This window comes from Salarias fasciatus, chromosome 23 (genome assembly GCF_902148845.1).
Source record: "Salarias fasciatus chromosome 23, fSalaFa1.1, whole genome shotgun sequence".
Lineage (NCBI taxonomy): Eukaryota > Metazoa > Chordata > Actinopteri > Blenniiformes > Blenniidae > Salarias > Salarias fasciatus.
The window spans coordinates 22,219,934-22,246,181 of NC_043766.1; the positions used below are offsets into that span (position 1 = coordinate 22,219,934).

Genomic DNA, 26,248 nt, shown 5'->3' on the forward strand with positions numbered 1-26,248 from the left:
GGATAACAAAACAAAGCATCTAAAGAAAAAGGAGATAAAAGAAAAAAGAAGTGGAAAGGAAGGAAGACAAGTTGATTGGAAAAGAAAGTGAAGGAATGGAACCAAATGAATGAACTCAAAGTTAAAGAAAGATAAGGAAAAGAGAGGAGGAATAATAAGTAGAAAGGTGGAAAAGTAATTGCATGTAATACCTCAGTGCTGGGAGGGTTCAGTATGTATGCATATTTACCACTGCATTAGCATAAACCTCAGCTTATGTTTTGTGTATACAGAGTGTGATTGTTTATCTTAACCACCAGTCACAAGGGCTTCCTCATTGAGGTACCGGATTGCGGGCACATGGCATGCTTAAGGGTTTCCGTGACAACCTGGGTTTTCTGTTCAATCAAGGCGAGGGGTTTCCAGATTGAGAGGTGGTCCTCAGGGGAGCTGTACTTCAGTGGGCTAGGATGCTTTGCCACGGACGAGCCCTTTAAGAGAGACATCACAAAGTGAGATTCTGCTCAGAATGGGTACTTTGACATCCCCGGCATAATTGGAAGCACTTTCCAAAGGAGCGTCCTTTTAAAATGCATTGAGCGAAAGACAACAGGGAGTATCCAATTTCGATTCAACTCATTCTGCAGCTGCCTTTCACGCTTCTACCATATATGTTATGACCCGCCCATTTGTCAAGCTGCCAACTGTTGTTTTTTTGTCTTGGTTTTTTTCGTGATGTATAAAAGTAAAAGGCATCTTTGTGTATTGCTACCTGCTCGCTCAAGCAAATCTTCCTCTGTAATCTGCTTCTATCTAGTGCAGATCTTTTTCTCCTTTTTTTCCTTTTTTTTTCTCTCAGAAGTTGCATAGTGGTTTCATCATCTTGAGCAGTAGGAGCCAGCAGGGTATCGCACAAACACTACAGACAGGCTCATTTTTCACAGGTTGACTTCCCAGCTATCCAGCAGGATGTGTCACGACAAACGGTGGATATGTGACAGACTCACGTCGTACCCGTGTCCTTGCATTAGAGAGAAGATGCAGTGCTGCTTTTGGTCACACGCTTTGTGTGTTTACTGTGTGTGTGTGTGTGTGTGTGTGTGTGTGTGTGTGTGTGTGTGTGTGCGCTCCACGCTTTGTTTTTTTTTTCTGCACACAACAAAACAGCATGTCTATGTGTTCACCTGCATATGTCTTGAGATTTTAACCACTTTGTGGTATCATGTAGAGCCAAGCAGATGGGAGGCTTGTGATCCAGTTACAGTGCAAAATTTTTCCCAGCAGGCCTTAGTTCTCCACCAGCCAACATCACCACCTCTGCCGTGCCCAGCATCGTCACACCCATTGTCAACGGATTCACCGGCATCCCTCATCAGCCCAACGGACACCCCGCCGTGGAGACCGTATACACCAACGGCCTGCCTCCCTACTCCACCCAGAGCCCCACGGCTGCTGACACCCTCCAGCAAGCCTTCACCGGTGTACAGCAATACACAGGTCAGATTCAGGAGCACTTTGTTCACTGCTCTGTATCGCCAAGATTTTACACGTGGTCGTAAATGCTAAATGAATAGCAGCTATGAGGCAATTACTGGAGGGTGTTTACTGTAGGAGCGCAAGGCTGTAAGTATTCAGACTGTGTAGGACAGTGCCTCAGAACACAACATCAGAGAGGCTTTGATTACACGTTGCATTCGTTTGATCGACCTTAACTATCCTTGACACCATTCTCTGTGGGTACGCTCTTTTTGCACTCCTCTCTTTCTAAACTCACTTCCTCTTTTTTGTCCTTCTCTTTTTTTTTTCCTGTCTGCAGCAATCTACCCTGCCACCACGCTGACTCCCATCGGCCAAACACTGCCCCAGCCACCCCAGGTCATCCAGCAGCAGCAGCAGAGAGAAGGTGAGGGTGAGAGAACATTATTACTTTTACACTTCACACATCTTATCTCCTGTAATGCAACAACATAGATGGAGAAAATTTACAAAAAAATGAAGTGTATGGAAAATTGGGACTGCTGGTTTAAAAAAATATATGTTGTCTAAATGTGTCTCAGTCATACAAGGTACTACTACTGAACAATAAATTTAACTTGAAACTAAAGTTGTTTCATGGACAGTGCTTTTTACTGATTAATGTTTCATTTGTCAGACAGAAAGTATGAAGATATAGCTGAAGGCGTGTTGTGGATGACTGAATAAATTCACTTTAAAGCCTTTTAACTTTAATCAGATGTTTATGCATGCTTAAAAGTCACAGAAGGAAAGCTGGAAATCAGCAAAGTTTGTTAAGCAAGTTTTTTGGTATGTAGTTATACAGCAATGGACATGTAGTTAATCTCTCCAATGAAAATTTGAGTTGTCTATTTTCAGTTTTGAAGCTCTATTATTGTGTTATTGAATGTTTCCGCTCCCCTTTTCCAGAAAATTCCAAATGTCAATTTTCAGAAGATTTTCAATGTTACTGTTTATTGTTTACTTTCAGCAGAAGATCCTGTATATAAATTATACAGACACTTAAAGTTTATATTTCTGTGTGTATTTGCATGTACTTAAGTCTGGAAAGCACTTTGCGCATATGCCCCGTATTCTTGAAATCTGATATCAGGACTGGCTTATTAAAAATGGGTGACTAGCTGATTGCAAGCAACTTGTCTGCCGTCTGATGATTTTCCTGCAGAAGTCCTGAGGCCACTATAATGACTTGTACTTGTGCTCCTATTCCTATGGTTTCTTGTAGCTTTTGAATGTTGTCGGGATCACCAGCTGTCTCATCTTTACTTTTACAAGAAGTGTTTTGGAGAATTAGCAGTGTCTGTATCAGTTTTTAAAACATTTAAAAATATGTAAATTTACATTCTGTTAACCACATCTTGTTGCAGATATTGCAAATTCAAACTGTGATTCACATACAATACTTTTGAACTATGGTAAAACCTGGACAATAAGTATAATATCACCAAACATGGTGTACCTATAATACCGTTATCTTGGATGAAGATAATAAAGCATTTAGCTTTAAATATTAAATATGTAAATTGTTATACATTGTTACTGTTATATTCACACACCTCTTTATACATTTCTTGCTATTTTACCCTCAGTGAAACACAGACAGTTCCATTATGGAAAAGTTTCAGATGTGCATAGACTGAGAGAATGGGAGGAAAATCATGTTCAAATATATTGTACTTTCTTAGCATCAAATGATGTGATCAGTCATCCAGATTTATCTCACCATAGAGTCACATTTAATCTGCAGAGTTGGGTCGATGTAAATACCAATTTATATCTACGTAATGTATTGTCAGTCACACGGTATTAGCAAATCAAAGTGAAACACTTTCTCTTTTGTGTGTTTAAGGGCAGTGATGGTTTATAGCTGATTGCATCACAGATGTCCAAGACAGCTCTTTTCACTTATCCAATTATATGAGTCAGATGTGAGACTGCATAGATGAAAATAACAAATTCACAGCGGCATTTCTCTCCCGATTTTCATCAAACTCTCTCTCTGTCTTTCTCTCTCTGCCTCCTGCGGGACGTCTGCAGGTCCGGAGGGTTGTAACTTGTTCATTTACCACCTGCCACAGGAGTTTGGAGACAATGAACTCATGCAGATGTTTTTGCCCTTCGGTACCGTAATCTCTTCTAAAGTCTTCATGGACCGGGCAACTAACCAGAGCAAGTGCTTTGGTAAGTTTCTCACCACGACTCACTACATAGTTAGGCGGGTGAGACACAGTGTGAGACTAATGTTGTATTGCATCATTGAATATTGTGTCATTTTCAAGTCAACGGTGCTGCTAACTTTCACATATGAAGAGAGAAACTCCCACAGTTAACACACTTTGACAGAGGCTACATGTTTTGTTTCATGCTGAAGAGTTTCTCATCTTTTTATTACATATTGTCTAACTTTCACAGTAATGGCTATTGAATTTTAGGCAGTAAAGCAAATATACTTTCAACAAAAACGTATTAAAAGTTTTTCATTTTATTGTTGTTTTACATAAAATAAGCAAATGCACAAAGAAGATTTGTATTTGGTGACCTGTTTTTTGTTCACATTTTGGTTTCGCAGCATACTTGCATGCAGCTTTTGAAGGAAAAGCCTCAGACCTCCAGACAGTCTCCATGTTGTTGATAAACTCTCTGTGATTGCCATACTATTGTGATGGCTTTGGCTGATTGTTCATGATAATAAACATGAAGCATCTGATTGTATTAATTGACAGCAAAGGGGCACTTTTTGTTTTACAGAGAGCTGTAGACATGTATCGCCCAGCAGCAGACAGAAAGGATCATCTCCATGACTGACTGACCTGAATTTGCATTTTGATGACTGTTGTGTTTTGGCATCAGTGCTGTAGAGAAATAAAATGTGCTGAGTACATTGTAGCCAAACTAGCCATGATGCAGTCGATCAGACTGCATGTCCTTGTTTCTGTTTGGCAGCTGTGTGACCTGGAAACCTGGAGGTGCTGCATCAGCATCCTCTACGCTGCTCTGTAACCCCAATATCTGTCAATACCCGTACTGCTGAGGCTGATTCACACACCTCCTGTCCTATTTAGCTCCGTCAGCCTACACACACCAACCAGCCACAGGGCTTAGAAAAACTTTGTGGAAGCAGGCAGCAATGGTTGAGGGGAAGGGAGGCAAAGGACAATTATGGATCAGCATTTGTTTTCACTTCAGGGAACCACAGGGCCCTGGGCAAAATTGATCACCAGTCCCTCCCCCCTCAGGAGGACTTAATAAGATATAAATTCATGAAAGAAGAGCTATTTGCTGTATTGACTTATACACTATGCATTTACAACATAATGTTAGGTCCGGGGAAGGAGGGAGCACACTGCTGTAATTAATCTGGAAGGGAGAAAGAGGGGATAAACTGAGATTGATGGGATGCAACTGACAAGAAAACACTGAGAAGGAGAGAAAGCAAACATGTAATCTGTGACAGGACTGAGCCGAGGGTTTAAAGCTCTAAGCTTGCATCCCCTTTCCATCTCATCCCCCCTGCCAGCATTATGTGTGTCTCTAATGGCAGGTTATGGGTTTACCTGTTTTCCTTGCTTTTATACTTTAGTCCAGCATCCCTTCTTACTGCCAAACTTTCACCCTAATGGACCAAACCTGAGTCTTGCAGACGCATCAGCCTCTCTCCCAGGCGGCTGCAGCGTGCAGAGGCTCCTGCTGTTTTTCATGGGTCATCAACTGTTTCTAATGATGCCACAGACACACAGGGGAGTGCATCCAGTGGAGACACACTCCAGTGCAGTTTCTGGTCACTGAATTCTCAAGGCTTTTTTTTTTTTTTTTACACATGGTGGGTTCAGGATGTTTTACATGAAATGGGTGTTCTTGCACACTGTGGAGCTTTTGTGTTTGCAGCCCTCTCGTCTCCCGATGACGGGCTGTGTTTGTTTCATGCTTTGATTAAACTGCTTTGTGCTGTGACTCATTAATTGTTCTTGTCAGGAAATTCCACTAATAATTAAAAGTGGGAATGCCATAAAGTCAAAACCAGTAATCAGTCAATCAAAAAACCAAATGGAAAAAAGAATGCACGATTTAAATTATTTTATATTGTCTTTATTTTTTAATCAGACTGATTCTTTGCATCTTGCTCTTTTCCCATATTCACCAGTTGTATCAGTACAACACTGTGAAGTTCGAGACGTGTCTAACTTCCCCACATATCTCTCCGAAGGACCACAAAACAGCTTGAAATGACTTTCCATCCAAACAAAAACAGTCAGCCAGGAGACAACATGGGGAGAGAATGATGTCTTAACAGTAACGGCCTCATACTTGTTGCATTTAGTGCTGCGCCATGTCTGTTATCTTGCACCAAAGCAGCTGGTTGAAACACAGTTGGAACGCATTGTTTAACCCTTCGGATATATTAACCTGAGAAAAAAAAATGTGTGTTTCTGTTCCTTCAAAATTCAACTTCTTAAATTAGTGTCACAGCTGAGAGGTAGCTGCTGCTTCAGCAGCACCGTCTAGATTCCTACAGGAGGTGGACAGGTGATGGTGGTCGTGCTGAGAGAGAATTTAGAGATCTTTTTTTTTTCCATCTTTAACCTTTTTGTCAACTTGCTTCTCCTGGCTCCACCTTAGTAATGTGCTGTGAACCCCTCCTAACGTCTCACCTCCTACCTATTCTCAATTAGCTTTAATGAACCTGTTCTTTCTTCCCCCCACAGGTTTTGTGAGCTTTGACAACCCTGCGAGTGCACAGGCAGCTATTCAAGCCATGAATGGCTTTCAGATCGGAATGAAGAGGTTGAAAGTCCAGCTAAAGAGACCGAAGGATGCCAGCCGCCCTTACTGACACAGCCTACCTTCAGTATTCATTGCAGCAGCACAGGTGAGCACCCTGTAACATTTGAGAGCTGTCACAATTGTACCATTTTGATCCTCACCATTGTTTCTGTGTAAATTCAAGATTCAGCTCAGTTGAAATAGTGTTAGCAGAATTTCCTCCCCGTGCCCATGGATGGAAGCTGCCCTCCTGACTCCTAATGATATCCTGAATTTAAAGGCTTATAGATTTCTATCTGTTCGACAGATAAGCAGTCGATACACTGTAGTAAGTTCTCACTAAAGCCTTACATTCACATGAGCCAAAAGTTGTAATAGCTGCAGAGATAAGAGTCTGATTTCATATGCAGCACAGCAGGCATATTAATTATGGTAAAATCTGTCATCATTGTGATTGACAAAGATTGATTGGTAAGCCAGTGTGGGTTGGCTCTCTCCAGACCATTACGCTGGTATAATAGAGCCATATTGAACTATCCAAAGGTTAAAGAAATGGATCTTTGGATTGACAGTTTAATGAGCAGTGATATTTGAAATTGCCTTTTTTCTTTTTGCTTCTATTTTTCAGGTTTTAGAGGACACGTGAAGATTTTATTGGAGGAGTGAAACTTTAATTTCTTTGAAAGCAAAATACGTTTTAAGAGAAAAAAAATCAACACCTAAGGAATTTTTGAAGACATATCAGCAGTTACTTATGAAGAAATGGGTTGTGGTACAATAAGAAGATGCAAAAGGCAAAGAAGAGGAAGAGGAGGAGGCGCTTCACCGGAGGACTTAACCGTAACAGATGGCACAGTGCAAGGAAGACGGAAAGAAAAAACACTGGAAAAAAAAGATGCGATGATGAGACTGAACAACAGAACTTTTTTTCTTGTTGAGACTTGAATTGTCAATTAAGCAACAAACGAACAAAAAAGCAGCAACAACAAATAGATTTCTATATACATATTATACACACACACACACTCACACACATGCACACACATATATAAGGAAAGAGACGCTTGTGGCTTTTACTGTACTGGACAAATGAGGGTTAAAACTTGAAGATCAAAAAAACAAGTGGAAAGAAGAGGCTTCTCTGTATGTCCACTAACAGACTTTCTTTCTCTTTCCCTCTTTCTCTTATTCTCTCACCGTCTCTCAGCAAGCGGAGAACTATGACTCTTGGAGGTCACTGAGGTTTCCATTAACAACAGTTGAACTGCAAATATTTCACCCCTAAGGGACCAAAGGACCAAACATTTTTATTGCTCCGAACAGTAATATATAGTATTAATGATACTAATACTACAAACTACTACTAATAATATTACAAGTTAAACTTAAGAAGAAATACTAGCTTCAGGTTGAAAAAAAAAAGAGCAAAGGGTTTTTGATTTCTTTTCCTTTTACATTTATAGCTACTGGGTTTGAGAATAGTAAAATCTTAAAGAAAAATGTATAAAAAAATAATAAAGCTATACTATTTTAGTGGCGTAGAATATATGGGTTAGACAATGTTTCGGGCATGTTCAGATATATTCTTTTACCACCCATTTCTTCATTACATTGCATTATGACATTTCACCTCGGAAGTGTGACTTGTGTGTGTGTGTGTGTGTGCGCGTGAGAGTGTGTGTGTGTGTGTCTGTGTGTGTGTGTGTGTTATTTTGTCAGCAGGAGAAGAAAACAGTCTCTGTTCTAGTGCCAAACGTGACACAGCAAACACCTACTGAAATCAAGCATCTGAAAGCTACAGTTTGCATAGCCAGGTAACGCTGTCCTCTCCTCTTGTCCCAACATCTCAGCTCCATAGCAGATCGTTATTGCAAAACATTCCTCGTCATCATTAAAGCCTTGATACTACAGATAATCTGACCATAAAGCACTGTGGTAAAAGTGCCACCCGGCTGAGCTGGATGCGCAGCAGTAAAACAGCACAGCATCTGTAACTGCTTAATAAAATATACAAATGAGCCTGACAGCAGTTGTAAAAATTTGCATGGGTGTGTCACAGTGGTTCCTGCCGGGTCGTGCCCTCTCCCACTGCCAAGCTCCTCCAGCTGCTCTCAGCAGGCGAGAGCAGACTCCCCTCCTGTCTCTCCTCCTCCTTCCTCTCTCCCTCTCTCTTTCTCTTTTTCCTCACCTTCAAGTGCCAGCATATCTCTCTCGTAATAGGGACCATCAGTTCACAGGGGCCCCAAAGCTAACCACAGCATAATTAGGATAATGATGATATTGATCAGATGGGGAATAGCTCCACAGGGCAAGAAGATGCACAATCAATCACACATTGGCATTTTGAATGAATTGACTGAGTGACAGAGTTAATTTTTCTCTCTGTGACTGAATGGGAGTCTTTTCCTCTTATACTCATGTGCGTAGTATCAGAAAAGATCCCAAATCAGAAAGTGGTGGAAGATCCTGTGGGATAGTTTGAGAGAACTTAAGACTAGGTCATTATGGCAAAGAAACTTTAAAGGTTTACGTTGCTGCAACAAGATCTGTAAATAGTGTTTTAGAGTAGATTGTACAAGTTCTTCAGTGAAGAGCAGCTGTATATATATATTTTTTCTGTCCAAAGGGTAAAATAGCACAGTGAGAGCGTGTACACAGTGAGAAGCAGCCTGGCATTACCAGTCTTAGGAGGTCAAATTAAGAGCAAAATGATCCATCAATTAGACAGCACCAGGCCTGTAAGTGTAGCTGCTACAGCTGCTGCTGCTTCAACAAGACGACAGCTTACCATTAGCATTGGTCACACGTGGTTCCTATACAGTGTGGTCATGGCACATCATGTCATATAAGATATGATTAATTAACTTAACTAGGGTCTGTAGTGATATTTCACACACAAAAACAAAACACACATTCAATGCTTTCGAGATGAAATCTTTCTTCTTAAGTTGCTTGTTTATATCAATTACCTTTTTTTCTGACCATTTCTCATTTGTTCAGTTAACTTTTACTCAATTATGCTTTCTTTCTTCTTCTTTTTTTTTTTTTGTCTCAAAGTACCATTAACTGACTTTGTTGCGCTCAGGACTCTGTGAGACCTCTGACCATCACTCTTAACTTGGGAAACACCAGTGCTTCATCAGTCACGTCACAATGCTCCAGTTTTCACAAGAGAAAACGGCAGCATTCTCTGCCTCAGAAAATGTGGCATCTATGAGTCTGTATGCTTGTACAACAGATGTTTCCTCCAAAATGACTCTCCAGATCCTGATAACTCCACACTCTCATTTAATGCTACTTTGGCTCAGCTGCTCTTTTTATTTGAGTGGTTCGCTGGATTAGTGTTACTAGAAAGCGGGTACATCATCTCCAGTACACCATAGGCCTGAATTTTACCTTCATTCACTGTACATGTTGTTCTGTTGCACCATTATGAAGACTCTGAGGTGGAACATTTATAAAAATGCCTTTTCTTATCACATATTGCCAAATTATGCAAGCATATCCACTACATTCCCTCATCAAACTTCAAACGTGTGCCAGAATTTCTTAAAGATATAACATGCTATAAATGTGTTAGTTATAAAATGTTTACGCAGTGAAACATTTGATTTTGAGATGTAGTTTAACATTATGGAAGGGTGACCAGTTCAGGCTATAATAATGGTTTTCCTGTCTACTGTCAGCTTTGTTAAGCTGTGACTTGTGATATATGGCCTCCTTTCCCCAGGCCGGGCTGGGCGTTATACACACGGTCAAAAAATCTTTTCTTATGGGATTTCTGCTGGAGGTTTTTTTGAATTATTAAAATCAAATTAAATTTGGCCGTGGCAACAGCTTGGGTAATGCAAATTAAAGATGCCAGCTGTTGCTGAAATGTAATGAGTTTGACAAAATGTTGACTTCATTTCATTCTCCAAAGAAAAAAAAAGTTCACCAAATGCAATTAAAAAGGTAAAGGATTGTGGATGGAGGCTACTTTAAAATATGGCTGAGTTTTCTGCTGTATATGTGGTACATGAGTCTATAAGAGCATATCAACAATAGGATTCAAAGAAAGTAGTAAGAAAGCCACTGAAATCCCAAAAAAGAAATAATGTGAGTTTTTTTTTTTATCATCTCTGAATTGCTAAAGAAGAAAGGAAATGTCAAAAATGAACCCCAAACTGTTTTAAATTAAGCTGCATGCAGTTGAGCTGAAGTCAATCTTTTGCATTGTTTTCTCTCATTTTTATAATTATCAATATTATTTTTAATGTTTATCATGCTGCCATGGTGCCCTTTCAATCTCTGAGCATGCTCAATGGGGTCCGGGAGGGTTAGAGACTATGATTATGGTACTACTCGTATAAACAATATGATTCTTTGACTATGGTTTGAATGCTAAGGATAGTAGCTTATTATAAATATGATATCTGTATATTATGGAAAGTCAGCACAGGACCTTTCTTTGGGTACATAGAGGTTTTAGGGTTCAAGTTTGCGGGGGGTGTGGGGGGGGTGTGGGGGGGGGGGGGGTCGCTTTATAAAAATGTTAACTTTCTGGTTTCTCAGCACAAAGCATACAAAAACAGAAACAGCAGTATTGAGTCTGTGGGCAGACTTTACTGACGTACAGGGCGCAAAAAGAGGAATCTCAGTACTATTCTTTGAACCTAAAGGAGAAAATGCTGTTTACAGGTAGTAATGCTTTTACTTTGTTTTCTTTTTTTCCTGTTTATTTCTAAGGAGAACGCCACCTGTTTTTGTGGCAGCGTCAGTACAGCATGAATTAACTGACAGGGAAAGCAGTATCTTTTTTATATATATATTAAAAAAAAAGGTTAAAAAAATACACAAAAACTTTTAAAAACTACATGTTCTGTATTAGCCTGAGAAACCAAACATTTTTCCCCTATTGAAATTTCTTAATACTTGCTGCTTAGATTACTTCATATTAATGACTGATAATTCATTAATTTTATAATTAATTATTTGGTCAAGTATGTAACTTGATGTTTATTTATTTATTTATTTATTTATTTATTTATTTATTTATTTATTTATTTATTCCACTTTTTTCTTTTTTTCTGCTTATGGTAAGATGAAGATCTGTATAAAAAAAAAGAAATGCTTATTGGGGCTTTTCTCTCTTTCTCTCCTTTTTTCCAATTTTACAATAAAAATTCAAACTGGATATTTTTCTTCTCTGCTGTGTTTCTCTGTGTGGAATTTTAAGCATTTAAACAGTCATAAGGAGTGGTGGTGCAGCTGTTGCAGTCTTTTACAGATACCTTATCAGTGTTAAACTATGTGATACTTGTGAAATCAACTTGAAAGAATCCAATCATACATTTCCCCAGTTTTTATCTTGAATCTACAGGATAATTTATATCTTAATCTCTGTCACATAATAAAAAAAAAAAAGAAAGAAAGAAGGAAGGAAAACGAAAACTTTGTCATTTACGGTTCCAGTAAAGCATTATGAAATGTGCGAAGACACATCAGCACTTGGCTCTCCGGCCAATAGAGAAGCACATGCAGCTTTCCTGGTATCTCTGTTGTAGTGCAAGACTGAAATTGGCAGTGCATTTTTCTGATTAAAAAAGCAATCTACGATGTGAACCATGTAAAATGTTAATATACAGAAATCACATATCACTAGTAAACTGCTTCACTGAATTCTTACAAGCCGCTTTACATTAAATTTTAACATTCTATTTTCAGACTTTGTGGCTGAAATGTAAGACAGGGCAGTTTTCTATTGCTCTCACAGAGTCAAACTCCTTCTGAACAGATCGCAGTGGCAAAAAACAGACCAATTTATTCCTCATCTGGAAACTCAGTGGTGCAGTATATAAAAGAGGATTGTGATGATTTGTCAGCTTGGAGACCAAAGATTTTCCCAGTTAGCAGATCACCTGGTGCTTCTTTGCTGCAGGCAGAAGCATTAAATATGTGTCAGGACAACATGTGAAGGGAACAGAACACACTGAAATAAAGCCACACATAAACATCATGCATTTCTCCGTGGGGAGATGTCATGGAAAGGCTGCGTGAGACAGGCAGGGGAACAAATAATGCTTTGACAAGCAGAAAGTAATAAGTTGATATACGCAAGACATTGAGTATCAATCAGGTTTACAAAACTGCCGCACTGCTTTGAGGAAACCTGGTAAATCTTATGCAGCATCTGTTGAAAGCTGAATTGCGTCTCCAGATACATCTAGTAATCACAGTCTTCATACACTGCGACTCAGCGTAGCGAAAGCAGCAGTACAGCGGAGGCACTACATTCACATTTTGCAGAGCAGTGACAGATATGGAGGAAAAAATGGGAGGGGCAAAAAAGTTGAGCCACTGGCTCATGAAATAAATTGTCCCAATTACAATAAAGTGTGGCTCTTGGTCAGTGTGCGCGGCAGGCAGTTCATCTTTATTACAATCAGTTAATGAAAATCAATCCCCCTCCTGATAAACTCTTATCTCCACGGCCTTTGCGCACCCCTCGTGCCGGGAGATAATAAATTAGGGTAATATTGCCTTTGATGAGGGAGTGAATTGCAAATTATTGTAACTTTCTAAGATTTATGATGCAGATGCTTAATTTCCGAGCTGGGTTTTTCAGGGCGTCAGGGTGCTGGGGGGCCATTTGTTAAAAGTTTGGTGACACACACTCGTTAATAAAAATACACACACAGACAACCAGGTGCTCTCAGCTGTTCCCTACTGTTACAGTAGCAGAGGAAAGCAGTGCTGAAACGGCAGGAAGTCCAAGCTTGTTGAATCTGCAGAGCGTTTTTCTTATTTTACCTCTAACTGTGAATACATATGAAGAGGCAGAAGCCCTGGGGATGCAATGTGTTTACTGAAGTAGCACTGCCAATCATGAAATGCTCCCCCCCACCTCACCGCCCCCCCAACTCTATCGCACAAACCAGGAGTGTATGATTTGATATGTAGGTCAATACCCATTCTGCTGTGAGCCACTGGGTGAGATATGTCTAGTTGCTTGCTGTCACTCTGATTATTGAAGAGACACAGAAAGATCGCGTTGGTCAGGTATGAGAGAGCCTGCAGTAAGAGATAGCTGTATAATTGCAGCAAGGAGAAGCCCAAGAAAAGCCACACACACACAGACACAGACACACGCACACGCACATCTATATGTGCTCATGCCAACTCCCTGAGAAATGAATAACTTCTCACTCTTTGTTCTGCAGCAGTGACCCATGAAACAGGGTGCACTGTGTGTGCGTGTGTGTGTGTGCGCGCGCGTGTGTGTGTGTGTGTTCGCGTGCGCGCACGTGTGTTGGACGTCTTCTTTCGCGGCGCTACAATCAGACAGTGAGTGCATCATTAAGCAAAATGCTTCAGCACAGAAGGTTAGGGTTACGAGCCATCAGGAGCTGGAAGAATGATGCAAGGTGATCATTTGAGGAGCAAACACAATCTCACAAGGGCAGCTGAATGAGTTCACAATGATGGCTGACCAACATCTTCTGCATCATTTAGCCTCAATAAATCAAACGGGAGCCTGAGCTGCCAGAATGTGCGTCATGTAACATGTTTCATGTCACATTCACTATTCTTCCTCTACATTAGCCGCTGTTCGGGGTGATTTCATTCTCAGTAAAACCAAGCAAACTCCTGCGCCGAGGCCTCAAGTCTTTGTTTATAATGTTTGTGAAAATCCAAGTCCATGTGAGCCATTTAATGATCTGAACACACTTGATCATCTAATGATAGTAAAATATCTCCTCATCAAGGCCACCTCATTTATGTCTAAGGAACATTTTGCATTAAGACAGCCATCAATCTATCCATTATCAATCAAGGAGAGGACTCACACACCACTATCTATTTATCTTGCCAAGTGCTCTATTAATATCAAATTAATTTCCCCATTGAGAGTATCAATCACTCACCCCTTTTTTTCCCCTCAACTCATTAGCTTTGTAATTGTCCTTGTTTACAAGGGAAAGTCAAGGCAGGATGGCTTCAAGAGGATGGACAAGCAGTCTCCTCAGTTCCGTGTCCTGCTAACATGCTACATGCTGTCGACTCTGGAAGCGAGCACATGTGCTGTGTTCCTCTCCAGTCTGGAGAGAGCTTCAACACATTCTCCCCTTTCCAATTCCTTTTAAAAAATGTACAGTATGTATTCACTGTCCGTCAGTGAAAGGATGACTATTCCAAATTTAAAGCGTGCAGAAGTTGTGAAGAAGCTCACTGCTTTTCAACACACCGAGAGGGTGATTTCACATGAGGTTATTATATAAGGCGCGCTGCCTGTACTGCCTGCCAGTGCTGTCAGAAGGCTGCTCAGCAGACGACACGAATCATGACCAGACTTGAATCTTTTTAAGCTTTGTTTTGAAATGGCGAAATGTGAGGCCATGCTGTGTGACTGTCATTGATTCTCAACTGAGGTTCAGCAGAAAGACAGGTTTTCATACACTTGGTTGCGAACATACGGTAAGTACCAGTTAGAAACAAGACAAAATAAATTCTTTATTAGATTCATTAGATGTTATTGAGAAATGTCAGAAAGCAGTTTTGATACAGATGTTTTACTTAAAAAACAAACAGTAAAACAGTGACTTGATTTGATTTCCATAAAATATAATCATCAACATTTTTTTTTTTATATCTAGAGGAATTACAATTTGTTTTACCACCAATCTTCAATACCACCATAATCAATTCAAGGTCACAGGGCACTGGAGCTGATCCCAAACAGCAAGCAAAAGCTGCGGAAACCTGCACTGACTCTCAGTCCAGAGAGACACTGACGTTTACACTTACAGGTGATTCAAAGTGACCAATTGACCTCAAATGCATGTTTTTAGACTTTGGGAGAACATGCAGACTTCACACAGAATGATTCTGTCTGGACTGGAATCCACAACATTCCTGCTATGAGATGAACGTGTGAACTACTATACCACGTACCGCTAAGCAGTAGTTAGTAGATAATAGTTGACCCCATACCTTTACCAAATATATGCATAAGTTATTCTTATTTCTAAGACTATAACTGGCAGGTTTACAGAATAAAAAGCATCAAACACTAGTTTATTCTAACAAGACTGCCTAAAATGCATATAAGCTAAGAATAGTTATTGAAATAATTACTCTTAATTTTAATTAATCATAACCACACCTGGAATGTCGTGCAGAATTAATTCCATGAAATAGGAATATTTAACCCCAGCCCCCATCAAATCTGGAACAATGTGAAAAATGCTAAATAAACACTGGATGCCTTGATCTGTAAATCTTTAGTCTAAATTTTCTTCACAGCAGCAGCCTCTTACTGTTTTATGATCAAAAAAGGCTCATCTCGTCTTTGCTACCAGTGAAGCTTATAAATGCAAAGCTGAATAAGCATTTTGCAAATAATTAGGAGACACAGATAAACTGAAAGGGCAATGAAAGAGCACGTTATAAACTCTTGGGAAAACATTAGCAGTGGTTGACCAATATTAAAAAATATGTGACTGTGTGGCATAAATGACAAAAAAAAAAAAACCTTATTTGCAACAAAGTGAAAGCTGTAACAATCTACAGTTCATGTTATCACCAAATGATTCAGACAGTCTGGATAGAGTTCTGGGTGCAATTGACAAAGGCAAGATTTAATAATGGATGTTAATAATTTTGAGCCTTTGGGCTTTACTGTATTAAGAATAGTCATGAATTTGTACTAGGAACTACAATATAAACTCAGGAACACTTCTAAAACTTTTGTGAAAGGAGTTCATTGTATGAACGAGACATGCAAATAAAAACTCACCCTGCAAAAGACAAAGCCATGTGTGAGCAATACCTATGATGTGAGCAGATTCGAAAACTACCACTGATACTAAAATGCACCCACTGGCTCCCAGTGAGGAAAACTTTAATTTACCTGCATCAGCAATGCAATTCTGGAGTGCAAACAGCTTCCGTCGCAGCAGCATGGATGTACAGTGCAAGAGAATTGGCATTGCAATAAACTGAGATGCTTCAGGAGAAAACTGCTGGCACATCATGAGAAGATCCAGAACTATTGAGCAGCTACAGTTTTCCATCCAACATAGAAAAAGAAAACACTTCCTTTCAGAAACACCAGCAAATGGTCTCTTCATTACTCACTTTGCAAGCTGTTGTTAGAAGAATTAAACGGAATGTGGTTTTTACTTCTGTTGCACATTTTTAACTTTTAAGAGTCTCAGTATGCTTTATATGGAAATCAGGAAACTTGGGGTTTTAGTATTTTCTGGTAAATTGAGGAAATGAACAAAATTAGGATGAAACTGTGACGATCTCTTATTACCTGACTCTTCTTACTGCTTCCTCCTAATATTAAAAATGAGATGAAGAAGTCATCAAAGAAAAGCCTGATTTAGGCCGTCTGGAATGAGCTTCACATGTAAGGAAGTGAAAAATTATGAGGCATTTTATCGACATACCTCCTGTTTCATGTGGTTCCCATGTGTGTTGTCTTTATTTGAAGAAATGGAACACGGGGAGATTAGATGTGACTGCATATGTGATGAAACATGCTGTCACTCACACTTATTAGGATCAGAATACCTTTAACTTGATTAAAAATATAAATTACCTCCACGTCTACAGATCATCACTGAGCATTAATTCTTAATGTCGTCATAAAGAGTGTGCACGAGCTTTCATAATTGCATTTTTAATGGCAATAAAAACTGATCATGGCCCCTGTGTTGAATCATAAGGCTCAGTGTTCATATATAGTGCAAATATCAGCATTGTGTGCCGTTGTTGTTGACTCGAACCTGGTGTTAAGCACAGACTAAATCCTATTTGGAGCCATGCAGCGCTCTGGCAGACAAAAGCAAAGCCAGCAGCCAGCTCAGCACTCAGAGGTAACATTTACACAGGGGACTGAGAACATACTGTGGATCCCTACAGCTACACAGCCAGCTTGTCAAAACTGTCTTTAGACTGTGAGCTGTCAGGCCTTATTGACTGAGGACACCACCAGGACAGAGCTGGCATTGCAGGTGGGGAAATTGCTGCTACAGCAAAACAGTTGGTGAAATCTTTATTCCCCCCCTGATCTCACAGTCTGTTTGGATACAGTTAGTATAGCCTCAAATCAATTATAATGAAGAAATTCTCAAAGAGAAAAATCACAGTTTCCAATCAAATATAACAAATTCTGGGTGAAGTGACAAAACGGGGGACTCAACTTGAAGTCTGGAGTGTCCAACACTTTAATACAGAAAATTATAGGTACAGCACAACACATATTAGTTTACTTTTCTTACAATGACACCAAATAGCCTACTAAACACAACAAATGTAAAACATATTACAGTTAAAACATCTATACACAGGCAAATGTACACAATATAAAACATATACATTTATATATATATACACACTCTTTTAATATATTATTATATAAAGATCTGTGTTTTTTAACCTTTAAAAACAGGAAGCCAAACAGCTTGAAGAGGGAGTGTTTCACAGAAAATGAGTCCTGGCAGAAAGGGTGAATATCCCAGACACATCATACATTATGGATAGGTAGTTTTTACAAACTGTTGTTGGATCCTGTGTATTTAGCACGCCTATTACTGAAACAACAGATGAAAGAAGAGAAAATGCACTTTAAATACACAAAATTTGCAGTTAAAACTCTGTGATGTGTTTTCTTGTATTATAGTTACATAAAAGATCTGGAAGCTGTATGGCTCAATGCATTACAAGGAACAATCTGCTGGGAGAGATATTTTAACTTCACAGTGAAGTTTTTAGGAGTATAGTCAGAAGCTGTAGTTGATCTTAGAAACACGAAATATTTACATTTAACTCACTGAGTTTTTAGGGAACCACTATCAACCAATCATTAGCAACAATGTGACGCTGACAGATATTGGAAACCGAATCCTAAAATTTATATGTAACAATGTTTGTTTTCAAAATGTGCATTTGTGAATCCACAGAAAATGCAAAATGTGAAACTCTCACTGTTTATAAATTTTTCGGATGAAAAAAAAAAAAAAACAGAAAAATGGAAAAAGATGTCAACATTGCGAACTCCTAAAATGTCCCACCCCACCCCAAAACCCCCATAGTACATATAGGTATGCCCTTTAGTCACTCGTTCCTCAAGCTGGTAATGCTTCCATGTTCTGTCTTTGTCCGTGTACCTCTTCAAAAAAAAACAAAAAAAAACAAACAAACATTTTTTTATTTTTTTTTACAAAAGCAGCACAGTGAGAAGGAGTAGGAGTGAGAGCAGGGTGCTGCTGGCTGCAACGGCAGCTGGTGTCTTTGACACTCCTCGGCTGTAAAGATGAGGAGTTCTTGGGGAATTCTGCTTGAGTTTACTGGGCGGCAGCGCCTTTAAATCCTCCAGCGCGCCATAGGCTGCCATGGAGAACTCAGGATCTCCTGTGGTCAGTAAGTCAAACACGCAGGACTGAAAGTAAACGTCCTCCACCTGCAGAGTCTCTCGACACTTGGCTGTGGCCCGCTCCACAGTGTAGATCTGGTGAGGCGGACGCAGAGGACCCAGCTCTGTGCTGGTACCCTGCAGGCGGGGCTGCTGGCTCTGCCGGCCCAGTGTGTGCTCCTTGATGAGCTCGTTACGTGGGCAGCCGTGAAGGCAAAGCTGGAGGCCACCATTGTCCTCTGAAAAGTCCAGGGTGTCTTCTGGCATGCGAATGGCAAAGGTCAGGTAGCTGCCCACACGCCGGATGATGATGGAGGTACCAATGTAGCGTGCCTGAATCTTTACCTGCCGGCCGACACCAGAGCCACCTCGTTCTGAGATGGTGAGGCTGCCGCTCTCACCGCCACTGCGAGTCCCATCCTGAAAAGCCAAGGGCAGATCCTCAGTGGTGGCCTGGTATACCTTCTGGTCTGTGCATCCGTGGTAGGACTTGAAGATAACTGTGATCTGAAATTTAGAAAAAAAAAATAAAATTAGTACTGAACAACAGATAATGACATGTTATACAACTTATTCCTAAAACTGACATGATAATTTCAGCTTTGTAATGTTATAAAATAATACTCAACAGGGTGTTTAAATATGGGTATATCCACTGGCAGCCACTAGGGGGCGGCAACAAACTAAATATTCCAGAAGGTCTGCACTGATGCTTCATGCTGCTCTTTTCCTTAATTAACCTATATTCTAACTGAAATAATTTCAAGTGAACTAATTTACTCCCCCCAAAAATTGTGGTTTGTTGCATAACATACAGAAGAGATACGGCTAAGACTGCAACAACGGGAAAGCCCACAATAAATATTATCAATCCCAACAGGTTTCTGCTGACAATGACATGTACTGTTTGATCTCTATCATCACCCATCCTCATACTACGTCAAACAAAGCTCTGCTAAATGCCAGCAAGCCCACCGGTTGGATGTTGGATCAAACAGCATTGTTTTGTAACGGCCTTCAACCCTCCTGGCACTGCTGGTGTTTACCAAGTGACTGACTGTGATTTGTATTCCAGCTGAGCTTTGAAAAATTGGGGCCTAACCTCTGTTTCTTCAAAGTATCTTGACAAAACGGAGGCTGTGGTTATGCTTACACTTGAGGGGAATACTGTATTTGATGGATGATTTCCTGTCTTAAGTCTGGCAGCTGAAAACAACTCCACAAGCATGAAGGGGGCATGCGGGTGCTGGTGGAAGATACACCCACAGGACAGGTTTCCATCAAGGAGTTTATTCTGAAAGCCCTGATGCAATATTGGAAGAGCTCAGTTTTTAAAGAGCTTAAAAAATGAATAGTTATTCAACAGTGAAAACAAAGTTTGGGTTACAAATTCAGCTTGATGAATTTGCTCCTATTGGACACCTTTTGGAATGCTGCATATATGACTTTCTTTGCCAAATGCAGATACAATAAAGGTTTAAACCATCTGTGAGGTGGAGACTGAATGAGCAGGCCATTGTTGCTGCTTGCCAATTATTCCTTTATTTTTCCAAATTATTCCATATTTACACAAAATCGCCCAGTTAATTATTTGACCAGAGGGGTGAAAAAACATTCCAGATCACGGCGGTGGAGGAAAATGTTTGAGCGAACGTTAATCACTACCATATGACCACCCATGTGTTAAAGGTAGAGCACTCAAGCATGTCTGTGATTCAACACCACTGAAAGACTGCCCTCCTCTCTCTCTCACTCTCTCTTTTTTCCCCTCATAGATCTGAAGGAGCTCCAAGACACGAGGAATGCTGGAGACTCGAGAGGCACCGTGGAATGACGATTAACTTCACATGTTTGATACTTTATGGCGATGCATAAGCTCACAAGTTAGGGCTTGAACAGATGGCCTGCTTGTTTGGATTAATGCTTTAAGACTAATAAATCACACATCTAATATTTAAATAATGGAGCTATTGTGAGGTGATTATTTAAAGTACTTTGAAAACAATGATAAGCCAATCAGGTCTGATCCACTGAGTGTGAAATGAAGTGGTACCAACTAAGAATAAGATCTATACCCAGGAGACTATAAATCAAGTTGAGGGATATTTCTAAGTTTGTAATTTTTCTCTATTCTCATTCAATATATGCTTTTTTTTACATTTGAAATAATGAACAAAACTATATATTCTGCAAGAACATTTCTAAATTATGTTGTAAAAAAGAACTTCATGCAGCTCTTCAAGACAACACAAAAAGTAATAATGGATTTCTTTATTTGAAGGGCTCAAAAGGTATGACTCTAAACGTAACCTCACCTTGCTGGTTGCTGTGGCACTGGAACCAAGGACAACAGGCACATTGGTCACCTGTACCGACAGGAAGCGATTGTCAATCAGAGGCCACGCCCCCTCCACTTTGCAGGTCTGAAACTCGTCTCGGAAAGTCCGTAGGTGTGGGTCTCCAAATAATCCACAGTGGGCATACTTCTTCTGCTGGCCAACCGAGCCCGACACAAGGACCCGATTCTCATAGTTGCAGAGCTCTGAGACAGCTGGCCGGGATGTACTGGGAACCTTGGCGGATGAGGTGGGCCCATCACTTGAGCAGTTGTGCTGAGAGAATAACTCCTTGATGCGAAAGACAGCCGAGTGGTAGACCAGGTCACCCCTACAGCTGCGTGCCTGGCGCCGAGTGCACAAGGCATAGGCCCGCAGGGCGATGCAGTAGTCCACATCCAGAGTCACGTCGTCCTGCAGACCACTGGACGGTGAGGTAGAAGCCACATACTCCGCATTGCAGCGCTGAATTCGACACTGCTGGCAGTGAGCTGCAAAACAAAGACAGTCACCATAGATTTGTCATATAGTTCAAATATTGTCACATGTCTGCGAATTTCTGGCAATTAATCCTTAAATATCTTGGTTGAGGGGAAAAAAATATGCTGAACAATTCTAACATTATGGAAAACAAATCCTCTTACGACGAAGCTCATCCATCTGACATTTACAGACGCATTACCTCAACTCAGTGCATGAGGCAGCACTCAAACTTTTCCACTATCAAGTTAAGCTCAATCAGGAGAGCCATTAAAACTCAAATGGGTGAGCTCACGAGGCGCTGATCCCACACTGTGCTCCAGAGTCAGTCAAAACTTATTTCCCCCAACTAGCCCTCACAGAAATAGCATGTAGTCTCACTGTTGGAGGAAACCAACCTGTGTTAGTTTGCCCAAGGGGTGCTGAATGTGGTTTGGCTGTTGCTCAGGTAACTCAAGTCCATTAAGGTACACTGCATGGCACTGCAGGGCTCAGTGCATGGTTGCAGCTAACTTAAAGAGCATTGCAAAAGAATATCGGAAAGAGTCCCACGTGTTCAGAAACTTGGGGTCCAAACTGGAATGTGGTAGACAACAGCCAAAACCTTGTGCATCCACTTAACACATGACTCACAAGTACCGTAATACAGTCGGAGAAAACAAAGAAGTGCAGATGCTACAGTGAGACTTGAAGAGTGGGGATATTCATTAGGCTTACACTGGTTTGTCATTCTGGAGCCAGATGTCTCAAATGCTGATGTTACCTACTGTTGTATGTGGGGTCTGTGTTACTTTCAAATCAGACTCACCCACAAAATACAACAAAATACATCACTTTTATTAAATTAATTTTAACAGACTGTTCTTTGATTGCAACAAAATAAAAGTGTAAAGTCCAGAGCTCCTTCAAATCTCCACAGCAGTTTAGACAAATGTAACAAGACTCTTCTCCTTCATTTGACTGTTTTGGGGTTTTGTGTTTTATTGTGTCTATTATTAAGCACTCTTTGGATTTTTACCTGTGAAAAGTTCTATACAAATCAAATTTACTCACTTAATTCATGAGCCTGAAGCACTGAGGACATAGCAGAGATGATTAATGTGCCACAGTTTCTGTATTTCAACACATGTCTTGATAAATTTAAGAAGGGCCGAGAGAGGTCAACTTGGAGGCATCCCTCCTCTGAATTCCAGCAGTTTTCCCCCTCGTCTCACTGCGGGGTCACTAAAGTCTGTTGTGACTGACACTTTTTGACAATGGCTAGCTATACAAATATCAATGGCCATGCCTCTCTCAAATGCTGTTTAGGACACAGCATGTAGTACACCAACAAGTATGGAGACCATGTGGGAAACAAGAGTGCAGGAGTAAACAAAAAAAACAGAGAAGCTTTGTATACTACAGATTAGTCACTGGGGTGCAGTCTGAAAAGAGTTTAATCCTCAAGCATTTTCATCAATAAAGGTATGAATGGTGCTTTATTGAGCACTTTTACTAGTATTAACTAGTGAATAACAGATATGATAACATTAAATAAATATGAATAAGAAAATAGTTTCAACAGTGATTATTTTGTACTTTATTTTACAACTGAATAATGATGCTCAATGCTTTTGACACCATTGGTCATACTTATATGTTGTTAGATATACCCTCATTGGATTCCTGTAACTATGGGTCAACACTACATATGACCACAAAAACAGCAACACAAAGATAATATAAAACAATAAAAATGGGACAAGATACCAATACATTTAATTAAGAGCAGTGTTTGAGAATCTATAAAAGCTGACTGCAACTAACAGATATATCACTGTAAAATCTGAAAACAGCTTTTCAAGTATTTTTAGGTGTTTTTAAATATATTACTCAGACAAGTATCAGTAAACTATCAATGTTCAAGAAACGACAGATTACACATATAACCAATAAGTACAGAGAAAGTTTGGGAAGGCAAATAGGAAAATAACTGATAGGAACATCACTATTGATTAAATATCTTATCATGTGTGGCTGTTGAGTCAGTAATGAAGACGGGATTAGGAGACACTGAGAAAACAGTCTGTTATGGTGGGTTTTATCACCCAAACAAACCATGCTGCAGAGTGTGGTGCAGAGGAGCGACCACCGCGTCCAGAGGCCAACAAGTAGGACCCCCGTGCATGGCAGCTAACAAAGTTAATAAATGAAGCATGAATAGGTAAAATGCCATGGTATTTGCAGCTACTTCCACAAATAAACCTGCTGAAACTTCCTGCAAAATTTACAATACAGACAGGAACACCGGGTAAAACACCGTCTGGCGGTCGTTTGGAGGGGATTTCAGTCTTTACCATACCAACTCCTGTGTTTTTCTCGGTGCTGGACACCAGTTGCTAGTTTGCTATGCTAACGGGAAGCTAGGCGCTGAACTTCCATCAACTTGTATTTGCACGCGTGCGGTTCCAGACTGTACATCGGAGGGATGGTCAGTAACACGCAGTGTCGTGTCGCTGCGTGATGGGGATGGAAAGTGGTTAAAGTGGACGAAAGGACAGTTCGGGGCAGTGATTTAACTCGTGTTGCTCGGCTAGCAGCGGCAGGAGCGCAGCGGGGCAGGCTGGAGGCTGAGCGGCTCCCTCCGCAGCGACGGGACAGTTACTTTGTCCCGCAACTCTGGATGGAAAACACTCAACTTTACCCGCTTCTTTACGCGCCGAAAACAATCAAAACTTTAAAGGGTGGGATGCAGCGAAAGCTTAAAAACCAGTAAAAGTTTGTTTTTCAGCCACACAGCAGTGGAGATGGGGGAGTTAACTTCTTAACGTCCCGGAGTGCGGGACAACATGCAGGAGGAGAGGAGTAAGGATCGGGGTAAAGACAGAGAGTAAAACAAAAACAAAGCAAACACACAAAAAAAAAACACTTACCTGGTCGAAACAGCAGCGAAAGTACAACCATCATCAACGTAACACAGTCCCAAAGCTGCCGCTTAGCCGTGATTTGAGGTCCGCTTCTCCCCATACCAATCCATTCAGTTAGAATGGAGTTCCTCGACTGCTGCTCATCGACGCTGCGGCTGCGGAAAATCAGACCAAAATTCGTCTTCCTTCCCCAGCGCTGTCATTCAAAAGGGGGCCCCTGTCTTCAGGGCGGCTCCAGGAGGGAGGGGACTAACGTGGAGACGGGGCCCGAGAGGTGATGGCTGGCCAATGGAAGACTAATCAGTCTCTAACCACTCCATATTTACATGTAGTAGCAATTACTGGGCGGCGAGGACAGTGGAAAAAAATGCCCTCAACAACAAGTGGGGGCGGTGTGAAATTATAATTGCCCCGATTATTATTGGAGAATAACAGGGTGCTGTGGTTATAATAGTCAGACAACTGATCATTATCTGTATCTGTTGCACATATCAATGCTTATTTTATAATTTGTGGTTATTTTGTGTATACAAGTAACTGGAAACAGGAATGTAACTTGCAGTTCAATATGAACCATTTCTTCATTGATTTTTTTTGATACCAAATGGTTGTTTGGTCACTTGTTAAGTGGTATCTAATACTTTTCAAGCAGTTTTTCAAGCATGGGATTTACAATAAGATGATGTTTTTAGGGAAGGCAAGGAAACTTTATTTATGTAGCTCCATTCAGACACATTGCAGTTCACAGTGCTTTGCAAGTAAGGAAATTAAATACTGTTCAGACAGAGAAGAAGCTTAATCTTAAACGATCAAGTTGATAAAAAAAAAAAACACTGAAACAAAGCCATTAAGAAAAGCATGAAAAACAGAAGGAACTAAGTTTTATTAAGATAAGGTAATAAGATCAATAAAATATGTAGCTAATTATAAAGCAGTTGCAAGTAATGTTTTAAGGTCTGTTTTAAAATAAGCAAGTGCAAACAAGTAGTCCAAGAGTGATCAAAAAGTTTTTCCACAGGTGAAGAGTGGACTAAAAGATGCTTCATGTTTTGTATTCTACAAGTAAATATGAGAAGTTTTTAGGGAATAGTGTCATGATGCACAGCAACAACACAGGCTCCTGTATATTTTTTAATCACTTTGCACATCCCAAAGTGACTGAACAGAAAAGGTAATCAGTCTTCACTGTGACCACCCTTTGTCTCCATTGTTCTCATAGGTCTAGAGGCACATTTTTGTATCTGTCGGAAACATATTCCAGAACTAAAAATAGACCTTCCATGAACGTTAGTAGGATCAATATATCCTCCTTATGTGTGTTCAGTTGACCATAAATAGACTACATAAAAATAACTTTGTGACTTTCTGGACTCCTAATTTGTCATTCTACCTTAAAATAACTGGCTGCTTGATCAGGGTGTACTTACGCTGTCTTTGCCCATTGATCTCCTTCAGCCTTTCAACCCTGAATTGACTGATGTATTACCAAATATAGATTGATGGATGGACACTTTAAGATAATGCTCATTGTCACTGATTATGTATTTGGTTATTGTGCTCTGGAGAGAAAATCTGTAACCAATCACGTTTTTTGTTTTTTGGTTGTTTTTTTGGGTTTTTTTTTTTTTTTTTTTTGGTGGCATAGGCCAAAATTTAGCCCTTACAACCAGAACTCTGCTCCTTATCAAACATGCAGATGCTCATAAAACATGTCCATAGTACAGCATTGGAAGAGTACACCCAATTCAAGTGAAACTAGCATTTAAATACCCAAGTTAAAAAACAAAGTATGTCTTTTTTAAAGAAAAAACATATTTGAAACTTTCATTTCAATTTACTTGCCTTGTCGATAGCAGATATTTGACTTA

At 40.2% G+C, this 26,248-nt stretch overlaps 2 protein-coding genes and 1 long non-coding RNA gene across 10 annotated transcripts in view; 1 reads left to right on the forward strand and 2 right to left on the reverse strand.

Moving 5' to 3' along the window:
- Positions 1–7,677, forward strand: part of celf5a (cugbp, Elav-like family member 5a) — a 194,631-nt gene extending 186,954 nt beyond the window's left edge. For 5 of the 8 annotated variants that reach the window (XM_030082628.1, XM_030082624.1, XM_030082625.1 and 2 more), the window contains exons 8-12: positions 1,264–1,476; positions 1,796–1,888; positions 3,532–3,675; positions 6,198–6,361; positions 6,884–7,677. In XM_030082628.1, the coding sequence (XP_029938488.1) occupies positions 1,264–1,476; positions 1,796–1,888; positions 3,532–3,675; positions 6,198–6,325 (578 nt within the window). In that variant the 3' untranslated portion in view covers positions 6,326–6,361; positions 6,884–7,677. The remainder of the gene's footprint in view (positions 1–1,263; positions 1,477–1,795; positions 1,889–3,531; positions 3,676–6,197; positions 6,362–6,883) is intronic. The other 3 variants (XM_030082627.1, XM_030082631.1, XM_030082632.1) reach the window with 1 other exon arrangement.
- Positions 7,678–11,188: 3,511 nt separating this feature from the next.
- On the reverse strand, positions 11,189–18,236 carry LOC115381337 (uncharacterized). The gene is made up of 3 exons (XR_003930414.1): positions 17,931–18,236; positions 12,813–12,815; positions 11,189–11,198 (listed from the first exon to the last, which is right to left on the reverse strand). It is a non-coding gene; the product is annotated as an uncharacterized LOC115381337 (long non-coding RNA).
- Positions 18,237–18,384: 148 nt separating this feature from the next.
- On the reverse strand, positions 18,385–24,641 carry rgmd (RGM domain family, member D). Its single transcript, XM_030082633.1, has 3 exons — positions 24,387–24,641; positions 20,974–21,485; positions 18,385–19,165 (listed from the first exon to the last, which is right to left on the reverse strand). Exons 1-3 carry the CDS (start codon positions 24,478–24,480, stop codon positions 18,464–18,466), a joined length of 1,308 nt encoding a protein of 435 aa, XP_029938493.1. The 5' UTR covers positions 24,481–24,641; the 3' UTR covers positions 18,385–18,463.
- Between the last annotated feature and the right edge of the window lie 1,607 nt (positions 24,642–26,248).

Bases quoted from the DNA above. Each gene is read 5' to 3' on its own strand.
- rgmd (XM_030082633.1), bottom strand. From the start codon at position 24,480: ATGGGGAGAAGCGGACCTCAAATCACGGCTAAGCGGCAGCTTTGGGAC. The intron at 21,486-24,386 runs GTAAGTGTTTTT...TTTGTTTTGCAG, and splicing joins TTCGCTGCTGTTTCGACCAG to CTCACTGCCAGCAGTGTCGA. The intron at 19,166-20,973 runs GTGAGGTTACGT...TCTAAATTTCAG, and splicing joins GTGCCACAGCAACCAGCAAG to ATCACAGTTATCTTCAAGTC.